This window comes from Budorcas taxicolor, chromosome 14, assembly GCF_023091745.1.
Source record: "Budorcas taxicolor isolate Tak-1 chromosome 14, Takin1.1, whole genome shotgun sequence".
NCBI classification, from domain to species: Eukaryota; Metazoa; Chordata; class Mammalia; order Artiodactyla; family Bovidae; genus Budorcas; species Budorcas taxicolor.
Genome location: NC_068923.1, coordinates 20,673,293 through 20,686,244, shown reverse-complemented (window position 1 = coordinate 20,686,244; position 12,952 = coordinate 20,673,293). Strand labels below are relative to the sequence as shown.

At 51.5% G+C, this 12,952-nt stretch overlaps 1 protein-coding gene across 3 annotated transcripts in view; it reads right to left on the bottom strand.

Moving 5' to 3' along the window:
• The window catches only part of ZFAT (zinc finger and AT-hook domain containing), a 158,251-nt gene that overhangs the window by 133,253 nt on the left and 12,046 nt on the right, over positions 1-12,952 (bottom strand). For all 3 annotated transcript variants that reach the window (XM_052651527.1, XM_052651529.1, XM_052651528.1), the window contains exon 2: positions 7,301-7,477. In XM_052651527.1, coding sequence (XP_052507487.1) covers positions 7,301-7,477 — 177 coding nt within the window. The remainder of the gene's footprint in view (positions 1-7,300; positions 7,478-12,952) is intronic.

Sequence of the window (12,952 nt, the reverse complement as noted above, 5' to 3'; positions counted from 1 at the left end):
CAAAGCTGGGGAGAAGATATATATCATCAGGAAAGAAAAGGTTATATAAATTAAGAATTACCCATAGAATGAAATACAGACAATAAAAAGAATTTGGAGACATGTTGGCAGTGAAGTGGCAGGCTGTTCATACAGTGCTGACAGTTCTGTTGCTAAATAACAGGAAAACAGAGAGTTTATATGCTTACATATGCATATAGAAATGTCGAAGAACACACTTAATTGTTAGCAGTCATACTGAAACTGAGCAGGGCCTATGGGGCTTCTGGGCACAAACATCTGTCTGTCTTCCTCTCTTCTTCATTATAGGAAACGGGCTTCATTCCATGGCCTTCCCTGAGTTCCATCAGGCAGGTTCAGACAGCTAGCTGCTATTCAGGTAAGGAAGGAGGTGCACAGACCAGGGAGGAACAATCCAAAGAAACAATAGTGCCGCCTTCCTGCAGGGTCCTGGTTCCCCTTCAAGGGATGCACAGCATCACAACAGCATCTCTGAGCTGTTTTGCAGAAACTAACATTCCTACCAGGTGAGAAGAGTTAATGGTATGCTGCCCACAAGCACTGCAGACCCCAGGTGGGTTGGAGTCATAAGCGTGATGACATGGATGCCCACTTACCTCCCCACCAACCAATCAAAAGAATGTCCATGAGCTGCTGACATCCTTTCTGAACCACTGCTATAGAACTCAATACCCCTCTCAGGTCGAGACACCGAATGTTCAGTGCATTAGCCTGCTGTGTCCCCTTTGCCTGGCAATGCAATAAGGCTGTTCTTTCCTACTCCACCCAAAACTCTGTCCCTGAGATTTAGCTCGGTGTCGGGGTTCAGAGACTGGATTCATCTTTAGTATTTCTAGGATCTCAGAGAGAGAGTTAGGGAGATGCACCTTCCTCCCTGTATATTGTTTTAACATTTTTCCAGCAAAGTGTTATTACTTTTTTAATTGAAAATAAAAGTATAAAGGCGTGATTGCTTTGACGGCTTTACCCACACGGTGGGTGCAGGGCCCAGGAGAAGCCCCGGGGTGTGCCTGAAGGAATGCAGGGGGGCTTTATGGGAATGGGTTCCTGTGCGGCTCTAAGGAGAAAGGTCTGGGTTCTAGAGAATCTGCGCAGCTCTCAGGGGGCCTGAAGTACCAGAGGAGGAGGAGGAACTGCAGAGAAGGTAAGGGGGCCCGTGCCGGTCAGAAGGGTTCCCAGGTCTGAGAGGTCTGGATGAAAGCTAGTCACTAGAGCTTCCTGAATGAGGGGTGACAGGTGGAACAGAACACACACTCCGTGAGACAGACAGGAACAGCAAGGCTGGTGAGAGGAAAATGACTGACAACACAGGCGACTGTTTCTTTCCATCAGTGCCCTGTGTCGGGGCCCGAGCAGGACCCGGGACAGCCCAAGGCCCCTCTCCGAGCGCCCTGCAAGCACAGGACAGGAAAGAGACTGAGGCGTGGGGGGCAGGGGGCCATAGGAGCCCCGAGGAGGGCCTCCCACCCCACCTGGGCCAGGGCACGCGTTTCCAAGAGGAGGGAGGCATTCAGGACGGCCGCCCGGCCCATAGGGACACCTCTCACAAACGTCGGTGAGGAGGGAAGGGGCAGAAGTCAGAACACGTGTGCCTTCCAACAATGACATGCATATATCCGTGTGGATTCTACCCGCTTTATTCCCTTATTGTTTAGAAATGAAATGAAAAATTCAAATTAATATATCTCTTACTCACATTTCATTTCAGGAGGAGGAAAAACCTTTTAATGCAGCTGCACAGCATGTGGGATCTTAGTTCCCCAACCAGAGATTGAACCCAGGTCCCCTGTGTTGGGAGCAAGGAATCTGAACCACTGGACGGCCAGGGAAGTCCCGAGGAGGAGGAGAACTCTTAATAAGCAAAGTGGAATAAAATAGAGTGAAGAGCTTTGTTAACAGCCTTTCTGAGTTCTTCGCATGTTAATCTGTATGACAACCATCTGCCACAGGAATATTACAAAAAGAGATTATCTGTTTTTCTGAGTTTATAGATGTTGAGACAAGGGCACACACATTTGAAGTCCTTGACTAAAGCCATGGTTCCATCTGCCCATGAAGCTACAGTCTTTGGGAAGCTGAGACCCCTCAACCGCTCAGCAGGGAGGTGGCCGTGGGGAAGGCAGGGCTCCTGATGGGTCAGGATGTGAGAGCCTTGCTCACTCCCAGACCTGGGGGCACAGAGCAGGGGGCTGAGCTTTGAGCCCTGACATGAGGCAGATTCTTTTTTTTTTTTTTTTTCCTCAGCTTTATTGAGGCATCACTGACAAACAAAAACTGTATAAATTTAGGTTGCACAGTGTGGTTTTTTAAGGTGTACAAGATGGTTTAATATACATATACACAGTGACGTGCTTACCACATCAAGCTCATGAACACAACCACCACCTTACATAGAACCATTCTGTATGTGCGGGCGAGAACAGTTAAGGGTGCTCTCTTAGCAAACTTCAAGCACACAATTCAGTGCTATCAGCTAGACTCGCCATGCTGGCTGTCAGATCCCTAGATCCAATAGGGAAGCTCGTGCACTTTGACCAGCAGCCCCCCATTTCCCCCACCCCCAGGCAACCACTGCGCTACTGCCTGGTTCCATGGATCCGGCTGCTGTCAAATCCTCGGATAAGTAAGATCATACAGTATCTGTCTGTGCCTGGCTTGTTTCACTTAGCGTAATGTCCCCCACTTTCATCCACACAGCAAATGGCAAGGTGTCCTTTTCCAGAGCTGAACAGTCGTCCTGCGTGTGTGTGCAGGTGCATGTGTGCACCTTATCTTCTGCATCCAGTCATCTGCTGACGAACACTTAGGCTGTTTCCGTACCTCGCCTACTGTGAACACACAGGTCCCTCCTTATCCATGGGGGACACTCTCCAAGATCCCCAGTGGGTGCCTGAAACCACGAACTGTGATTTGAACCCTGTAAGTACCCTATAATGTACTGAACCCTGTAAGTACTATGTTTCTGCCTATACATACATATCAAAGAAAAAGTTAAATTTATCAGACAGTGAGAGATTAAATAATAACTAATAATAACATGCAATTATAATTAGAAAAGGCAGAGGAACCAGAGATCTAATTGCCAACATCTGCTGGATCATGGAAAAAGCAAGAGAGTTCCAGAAAAACATCTATTTCTGCTTTATTGACTATGCCAAAGCCTTTGACTGTGTGGATCACAACAAACTGTGGAAAATTCTGAAAGAGATGGGAATACCAGACCACCTGACCTGCCTCTTGAGAAATCTGTATGCAGGTCAGGAAGCAACAGTTACAACTGGACATGGAACAACAGACTGGTTCCAAATAGGAAAAAGAGTACGTCAAGGCTGTATATTGTCACCCTGCTTATTTAACTTCTATGCAGAGTTCATCATGAGAAATGCTGGACTGGAAGAAACACAACCTGGAATCAAGATTGCCGGGAGAAATATCAATAACCTCAGATATGCAGATGACACCACCCTTATGACAGAAAGTGAAAGGGAACTAAAAAGCCTTTTGATGAAAGTGAAAGAGGAGAATGAAAAAGTTGGTTTAAAGCTCAACATTCAGAAAACGAAGATCATGGCATCTGGTCCCATCACTTCATGGGAAATAGATGGGGAAACAGTGTCAGACTTTATTTTTGGGGCTCCAAAATCACTGCAGATGGTGACTGCAGCCATGAAATTAAAAGATGCTTACTCCTTGGAAGAAAAGTTATGACCAACCTAGACAGTATATTCAAAAGCAGAGACATTACTTTGCCGACTAAGGTCCGTCTAGTCAAGGCTATGGTTTTTCCTGTGGTCATGTATGGATGTGAGAGTTGGACTATGAAGAAGGCTGAGCGCCGAAGAATTGATGAGTTTGAACTGTGGTGTTGGAGAAGACTCTTGAGGGTCCCTTGGACTACAAGGAGATCCACCCAGTCCATTCTGAAGGAGATCAACCCTGGGATTTCTTTGGAAGGAATGATGCTAAAGCTGAAACTCCAGTACTTTGGCCACCTCATGCGCAGAGTTGACTCACTGGAAAAGACTCTGATGCTGGGAGGGATTGGGGGCAGGAGGAGAAGGGGACGACAGAGGATGAGATGGCTGGATGGCATCACGGACTTGATGGACGTGAGTCTGAGTGAACTCCGGGAGATGGTGATGGACAGGGAGGCCTGGCATGCTGCGATTCATGGAGTCGCCAAGAGTTGGATACGACTGAGCGACTGAACTGAACTGAACTGAAACATAGTCTCTCTCTCTCTCAAAACATCTTACTGTACTGTATTCACCCTTCCTTTTTTTTTTCTTTTTGGCTACACTCCATGGCTTGCAGGATACACGATCTTAGTTCCCCAGCCAGATCTGAACCTGCACCCCCAACAGTGGAAGCATGGTGTCTTAACCACTGGACTGCCATAGGAGTCCCACTTCACCCTTCTTCTTCTGATGATGTGAGATGAGAAATGCCTAAGTGAATGGTGTAGGCACTGTGATGGAGTGTGAGGCTCCTATAACCTTCTGACCATGTATCAGAGGGAGGGTCACCTGCTCCAGGTGACTCTGGGTGGATGTCATGTTTAGATGATGTAATGTCGGTAGGTGGGGCCTCAGGATGATGCCATGTCAGTGGTTGGGAACCTCAGGATGATTCATGTTGGTGGGTGGGGACCTGGATGATGTCATGTTGGTGGGTGGGACTGTCAAGACAATGTCATGTCAGTGGGTGGGGCCTCATGATGATGCCATGTTAGTGGGTGGGGACCTCAGGATGATTCATGTTGGTGGGTGGGGACCTCAGGATGATGGCATGTCAGTGGGTGGGCACCTCAGGATGATGTCATGTCAGTGGGTGGGGACCTCATGATGATGCCACGTCAGTGGGTGGGGACCTCAGGATGATGTCATGTTAGTGGGTGGGGACCTCAGGATGATTCATGTTGGTGGGTGGGACTGTCAAGATGATGTCATGTCAGTGGGTGGGGCCTCATGATGATGCCATGTCAGTGGGTGGGGACCTCAGGATGACGTCATGTCAGTGGGTGGGGACCTCCCAATGATGTCATGTCAGTGGGTGAGGACCTCATGATGATGCCACATCAGTGGGTGGGGACCTCAGGATGATGTCATGTCGGTGGGTGGGGGCCTCAGGAAGGAATGAGCTCATTACACTACTCAGAAGAGTGTGCAATTTAAAACTGATGTGATTTTTATTTCTGGAATTTTCCCATTTACTATTTCTAGACTGCGGTTGACCAAGCATAAGAGAAGGCATGGGAAGTGAAACCACAGATAAGCAGAGATTTAACACTGCAGCGGGCATGGGACGGGGGTATCTCTTTAAGATCCTGACTTGTTTCCTTTGAACACAGGCCCAGCAGTGGGATCGCCGGATCACGTGGTGGTGCTCTTTTTAATTGTTTAAGGAACCGCCCTACTGCTTTCCACAAAGACTGCACGTGTTCACATTCCCACCAATAGGGCAGGAGGGATCCCTGCTCTCCACACCCTCATCGACACTTGTTGCCTCTTTCCATTTTCGTGACAGCCATTCTCACAACTGGGAGGTGAGTGGCAGCCCATGGAGGTGTTGACTTGCATCTCCCTGGCAATCAGTGGCGTTGAGCACTTTTTTACAACCTGACGGCCATCAGACCTACTCAGGTTGTCTGTCCATCCTCTCATCAGGTCACGGGGCAGATGCTCAGAGTCTGACACAGACCTTCCCCCACCCCCAAGCTCTTCCTCCCCAAAGCAATCGTGTAACCCGCCACCCTCACTCCAGCTTCCTCTGGCGGGTAGAGGTCAGCCCTGTCTCCCAGGCTGGCGGGAGGGGAGGAGGAACGCCTCGGACACACCAGCCAGATCAGTGAGGGCGACGCAGACACCTCCCGCCCCTCCTCACTTGCCATTACGAGCTTCAGACACTGGCTTCTCTCAGTTTCTCCTTATGCCACTAAGAGTTAAAATAGAACTTCTCCTAACTTCCCAACAACTCAATCCTCTGTCAGGCAAGCTTCTCTGAGCACCCTGGGAATGGCCAGAGGGACTCGTTAACCAAAACATTTTGTGTCTAGAGTCTCTCCTTGTTAACGGTGTCAGACAGATGATCAATAAGCCAGCCCATTCAGAGATGCCAGCCTGAATATTCCCAGGAAAGAGCAATTGGATTATTACTGTAACTAATGAATCCTGCGACAAGAAGTCTACTGCCACAGACTGAGCTTAGGCACTGGGGACTGGCCGTCCTCTCTCATCACGGAAAAAGAGTTTTGTGGGGGCTTTTTCTGACTCTGGCTTGCAGCTGTTCCTCCCAGACTATACATTTTCTTTGTCTGTGGGGACCTAATTACAGCACCTGGACGGTTCTTCCAATCCAGCCACCTGCTGCATCTGATGCCATTCAGTGGGAGGTGTCTGGACACTGCAACCCAGTGTATTTCACATCCGACATGGACTGTGAACCTGAAGGATTCTGCGATGGGAATCCTTGCTCCAGGTACACATGGGCCATCCCTATGTTTCTAAGATTATCTATACTTATTCATTCATGACGTATGTTATCGCAACAGCTTCCCTTTTGTCCTCCCTGTACCAGGCATCATCCGTGGTGCTATCACCCTATCTCGGACCTCATCCTCACAGCACCCCCTTGCAATAGGCTGGTCTGTTTTCATTTTTCAGGTGAGCAGGGTGAGACTCAGAGAAAACATCACCTGCTTCAGGTAATGCAGGAGCCGGTGCTGGAACTGGGTTAAACCCACACTTCTCTGACAACAAGCTTGTGCTTTTTGCCCTGTTGAGATGGTGTTGACTCCTTTCATTCATTCATCCCTCCATACACCAACCAGACATTGGAGAAGCACCTATAAAGACTGGGTACAGGGAATTCAGAGACACAATCCTATTTGAGATCTACAAATGGAAATTATTGTGGCTTCTGGTTGGAAACTTGGATTCCTCTGAGGCCCTACACCTGCCAGACAGAAACTTAGCGTCAAAGCTGTTGTTCTTGTTCCTGTTGTCACTCCAGTGTGCACAACTCTTTTGCGACTCTATGGACTGTAGCCCGCCAGGCTCCTCTGTCCATGGCATTGTCCAGGCAAGTCTACTGGAGTGGGTTGCCATTTCCTTCTCCAGGGGATCTTCCCGACCCAGGGATCAAACCCTCGTCTCCTGCATTGGCAGGCGGGTTCTTTAGCACTCGTCCACCAGGGAAGCCCTAGAAGCAAAGTATTTGAAGGCAAATGAGCTGCATCACCGCCCACAGGCACCCTCTCCCAGCACCCCAGCCCCCTTACCATCTCCGCGTTTGCCTGGGTTGGTGGGCTCAGGGGTACTCAAAGGCCTGAGGGGAATGATGATTTCATCCGCATTAACCCCTTCCTCTGCGTGCTTCTCGGAAACGTGGGAGAGGAGTTCCGACTGACTTGGTGAGAAAAGGTTACAACATTTACACATGAAGATGGCTGGGTTTTCTGTAAGGAAAAAGAAACAAAAGCAAAAGCGAAATATGTTATTTCATCTTCACAAAAAACAGTGGTTGCATCCAACTGCCAAAGAAAAAATACTGAAGGCTGCTCGTCTGAGCAATGGCCAGCCTCCCACAGGCTGCATCTGGCCAGGCAGCTCACTTCTTGCTTTATGTGGCCCCAGCTGCCAGAAAATTCTTTCTTCGGTATTTCACGAGGCAGTGGGCTGACACGGCGCTGCCACAGTGAGGGTGGTGCCCAGGAGGCACCCAGGTCCAAGAAACCAAGTCCCTCTCTGCCTTCAAAGAAAGAGTTTCTCCACCAACAAGCAGGCAGGATAATGAGCTACGAGAATTCTTTACCAAATAACACACGAAATGGAAATTTAACAAAGCAGAACATTGCTTCATCAATGAAAGTCTCTCGTGAATACTGCCAATCGATATTTTATTTTTTCCAAGAAATGCTTCATTCCTAAGGAAACCAAAATGCTTCCAAAACAAGAAGAGATTACAGTGATAGATTTCTTTCTTCATAAGAGGCCATGTCATTTTCAATGTGTGTCTTGCTGACCCCACGATGACCCCTACAATTTAGGCAAAAGGCGGGTTGTCATCCCTATTCCACAGCCGAGGACACTGAGGCTGTGAGAAGAAGCAACCTGCCCAGGTCAAAGCCTGGACTCCGCCACCTGCTTCTGACGTGAACTCTGTTTGGCTGCAGACCGTGAGCTGAGTTGCCTCCAAGTTAAAGCTAAAACACTTATCCCTGTAGTCAACTGAGTCTGAAATGAAAATCACTCCAGAGAGGAACATAATCCCCAAACCACTTATCAAGTGCTTTCTTGGTCATTTCAGCGTCTGTGGAGCAGCAGCCACGGGGTGGCCCCCACATCAGGCGTCCAGGACTCAGAGATGAACTGGGCGTGGGGTCCTCCACAGACGAGCCACCAGCCCCCTGGGGAGACAGATCCGCCCAGAACAACCGCACCGTAGCATTTTCACTGCAACTATTACCCAGGTAGCCTGGACTTTCTCTCGATTCCTGCTATGCTTTCAGGAGAAAAGGGAGTTCTGAGACAGCTAACAGAGCAGCACTTCGGGGGACCGCCGGGCCCCTGTGAGGGCCCCTTAGTCCCCAGGCACGCCAAGCACTGTCTGGAGACCACACAGATAAGACTGCTTGTGCGTCTGCACGTGACCAAGCGATGGCACCGCCTGTAACTAACCTACTGCCCGGGGTCCCCCACAGCCCGAAGGCCTGGGCGGCCCGGGATGCCTCCTGGCCGTGGCCATCTGTGTCCATTGGCATGCTTCCCAAACGCCCACCACGGGTCCAGTGCTGGGTCTGGAGTCCCCAGAGTGCCGGCGGAGACAAGCACGCCCGACCCAGGACGACTGTCACAGAGGAGAGGCTGCAGCGTGCGGTGGAGACAGAGGCGGGGAGACAGCCCGCACCTGCGCTGAGGCCGGGGAAGCCACAGCGTCGGGAGGCCAGCCTGGCATCCCCCCACAGGACCCGGGCCCTGAATGCTGACGAGAACCAACCAAGGGGCCAAGAGCCCCAAAGAGGCTCGCTCGTGACTTCTGAGCAGTGGTTCCACCTCTCAAGATCTGGCTTCACAAGCGTCCAAAATGCAAACAAGGACCCTGCACAGAGACGCTCAACACGGAGGTCGTTCAGGACGACAAGTCCACAAACCACCTGCGCGCTCCGCGGCGGGCATGCCAGGACACGTCCCCAGAGCAGTCCCGCAAGCCGCTGAGAACCCAAGGGGGGAAAACCCTGGACAACACGGAAAATGCTCAGGATGAACGTTCACTTCTACAGAGTGGGACGCACCACAGCTCGACAGGTACGTGACTTTGTTCCTAAGGGAGAGACAGATTTCCGGGTGATGGACGGAAGAACAGACAGCCAGGCAGAAAGGATCCTGCCTGCTGGACTCTTTTTTTATAGTCACTTACGGATTTCCGACGATGAGTCTATGCATGCGTTCTCAGTTGCCTCCAAATGTTTGCGATCCCCATGGACTATAGCCCACCAGGCGCCTCTGTCCATGGGATTCTCCAGGCAAGAATACTGGAATGGGTTGCCATTTCCTCCTTCAAGGGATCTTCCCGACCCAGGGACAGAACCCGAGTCTCTTGAATCTCCTGTTTACATGAGTTTAAAAATCAGGAAGGTTGAGAAGCGAGGTGACAGGTACATACAGCATTCAGGTTGTGGCTCCGAGTGATGAGTGCTGAGTGGCTCAGGCAGGGCAGCCTCCTGTCCAAGGCTGCCTCCCCCAGCCTGCCCGGGGTAGCTGTTCAAGGAACGTCTGAGCCGAGACACAGCTGACACACTGGGCAGAGGGAAGGCAGAGATCCTGGGCTAAAGGGCTAGGAAGGCTTCCCAGAGGAGGCACTGAAAGGATCTTGAAAGCGGCCCTGGGAAGGGCCCTCAGGCATCCAAGGGCACCAAACTGGCTCCATGACTCACCCACAACACGACCTCGCGTGCTCCCCGAGCTCTCAGCTACAGTTGCAGGCCTGGGGCTCAGAGAGGCTGGCCTCAGGGGCCACCCAGCTTGACCTGGAGAAGGCAATGGCACCCCACTCCTGCACTCTTGCCTGGAAAATCCCATGGATGGAGGAGCCTGGTAGGCTGCAGTCCATGGGGTCATTAAGAGTCAGACACAACTGAGTGGCTTCACTTTCACTTTTCACTTTCATGCACTGGAAAAGGAAATGGCAACCCACTCCAGTGTTCTTGCCTGGAGAATCCCAAGGATGGGGGAGCCTGGTGGGCTGCCAACTATGGGGTCACACAGAGTCAGACACGACTGAAGCGACTTAGCAGCAGCAGCAGCAGCAGCCTCAAGCTCTACAACGTGCCACACAGCCTCCCGGGTCAGCACTGATGGGAACATGGCTATACACAGTCGGCGGGACCACACGGCCTCCCGGGTCAGCACTGATGGGACCATACAGCCTCCCGGGTCAGCACTGATGGGAACACAGCTACACAACAGCCAGCGGGACCACACGGCCTCCTGGGTCAGCACTGACGGGAGCACTCAGCCTCCCGGGTCAGCCCTGATGGGACCACACAGCCTCCCGGGTCAGCCCTGATGGGAACACAGCTACACAACAGCCAGCGGGACCACACGGCCTCCCGGGTCAGCACTGATGGGAACACAGCTACACAACAGCCAGCGGGACCACACAGGCCCCAGAGCCGTGCCGGTGGATGAGCTCGTCTCTGCCGTCACGAGTGCCACCCTATCCGCGGTGTCCCCTCTGGAATGGTGTCCGTAACCCGCCTCAGGCCTCTGACCCAGAAGGAGGCCGTTCGCCCTGCAGGGACATGCTCGAACCACAGCGCAGACAACACGCGGAAACACGGGGAACCGGCATATCGGGCTGCGGCCCCCAGATGTGAAGAACTGTTCATCTACCCAAATAAGAAGAAAGCCGCTCTTCTCATTTTTTCATAGTAGATGCATAGGGGAAAAAAAGGATCTTATTCCCTGATATATAAGCATAGTTATGTTGTCATCTAATTCTGATGAAGATGCTATAATTTGGCTGCATTTTTAGGTTCAATTACTGTGCACTCATCCTTATCAAAAGGACTTGGGAGGGGAAACGGCATGTTCAGCACGGGGAAAGTCACAGAAGTCTGGAGCTTGAGCACTCAATTTCTGTGATTTTTTGCCAGTTTGTAACCAGCTACTCTGTACAGTTAAAATGGAAAATCTTAAAATAACCACATCAACAAGTCCTCGTTTCTGAACCCTGATTTGAAAACACTCCTATCCAGGAAGAGCCGGGTCCTGCCTGTGACCTCTGACCCCCACCTGCTCACCCTGCCTGAGGGACCAAAGACAAGGGAGTGAAGGCCTCTGTCCACTCCTCCCAGAGGAAGGTCATGACCTGGATGGGCTTGCAGTCCAGGGAGGGTGGCTGGGCCCCTGGGACCCTGGGGAGCGCCCCTGGGCGCTGATGGGTCACGGGCCCCCCACCCCCGCCTTTGCAATCAGGCAGCCCCCTTTGGAATCGGGCGGCTGGAGCTGGCTTGCTCCTGAGGGACCCCTCCCATCTCAGGCCCCCGAGGAAACCAGCGAAGGCAGTCAGTCCAGCCTTGAGCTGAAGTTTCAGGCTCCGGCCAGCTCCCAGCATGTCCAGCCCAGCCCACGGTCAAGGAGAATTTTGCTCTTGTCCTGTGTAAGGGCATCTCCTGTCAGGATGGGAAGAGCAGAACAGGATGCAGGCGTTCCAGGTCTCCCGGCCCTCGGCGCCCCCATTTAAAATCACTGTTATTAATCATTACAGGAGTCACAGGCTGAAGCTGTGGAACAGTCGGATAACACGGAAGTGTGCGGGGTAGAGACAACACCTGACCATCCCCTGGGAAGGAGAGCATCCTGGAGCACGGAGCTTCTGCTGTGAGTCTGGGAGGGAAAGAGGCAGGGGCACACCATGCACACGCCCCCAGTGTTCCCCCCCCCGGGGCTCCCAGCACCGAGGCCTCTTCGCTCCCTCCACCCCCCATTGCTGGGCTCCCCACAGAGGAGGGAGAGGGGACATCGCGTGTCACTGACAGGGACCCCGAGCATAAACTCAAGGACGTTGTCTAGCAGAAGCAGCATTAGCAGCGGCCCCGCCTCTGAGAGGTCTCTGTGCCCCGCAGGGCTGGAGTGAGGCAGCTCCCAGGGGGCAGCAGGGCTCAGTCCAAGCCCCTGCCCACCTCCGGGAGGAGGCAGGGATCGGCCCCAGGACCCTCCACACCACCCCCCACACCACCTGCATGGGAGCCCCACCGGGCCGGATGTCCGCCGTCCTCCTCTCAGCCGTGCTGCCGCCAGGGACACAGCAGGCGCTCGATGAATGCCGGGTGAGCTGAGGACTGCAAATAGCCTAAATATTTATTGATGACCATAAGGAGACAAAACGCTCATTACGGGACTGAGATTTCTCTATTTAAAAACCATAGTTTAAAAACAAAGCTCTCTTCCTTCCTCTCCTCGATTAGTATGCCATCCTCTGCTTTTTAACCATCTTTTACTTGGATTGATCAACTTTAAATAAAGAGAGTTCAACAGACTAAACTAATATCCTATTAAACTGCCGACCTCAGGAAAAAAGTCGGATGGCAGATTCCTTTGGAGTTAGGTTTTGTCTTCCTGTTGTTCACTTGCCCTTAAGTTATTAAACTCTTAAGAGCTGGCAGCATCCCAACAGGAGTGGAAACATTTTAGTAACACACAGCCAGACTGCTGCCACACCCAAGGCAGGGAGGAAACCCTCATGCTGTGCAGCTTACTGCAATGGAAAACACTTTTTCCCTTTATCTTCAGGAAAGGGGTCCCCAGCTTGATCAAAATACTTTCCTTCCATTTAGACTGTTTTGCACAACTTTTAACGAGCTGTGGGTATGCCTAATATAACATCATCATCATCATCGCCATGGCACTTTCTGAGAACTCGCTGTAAC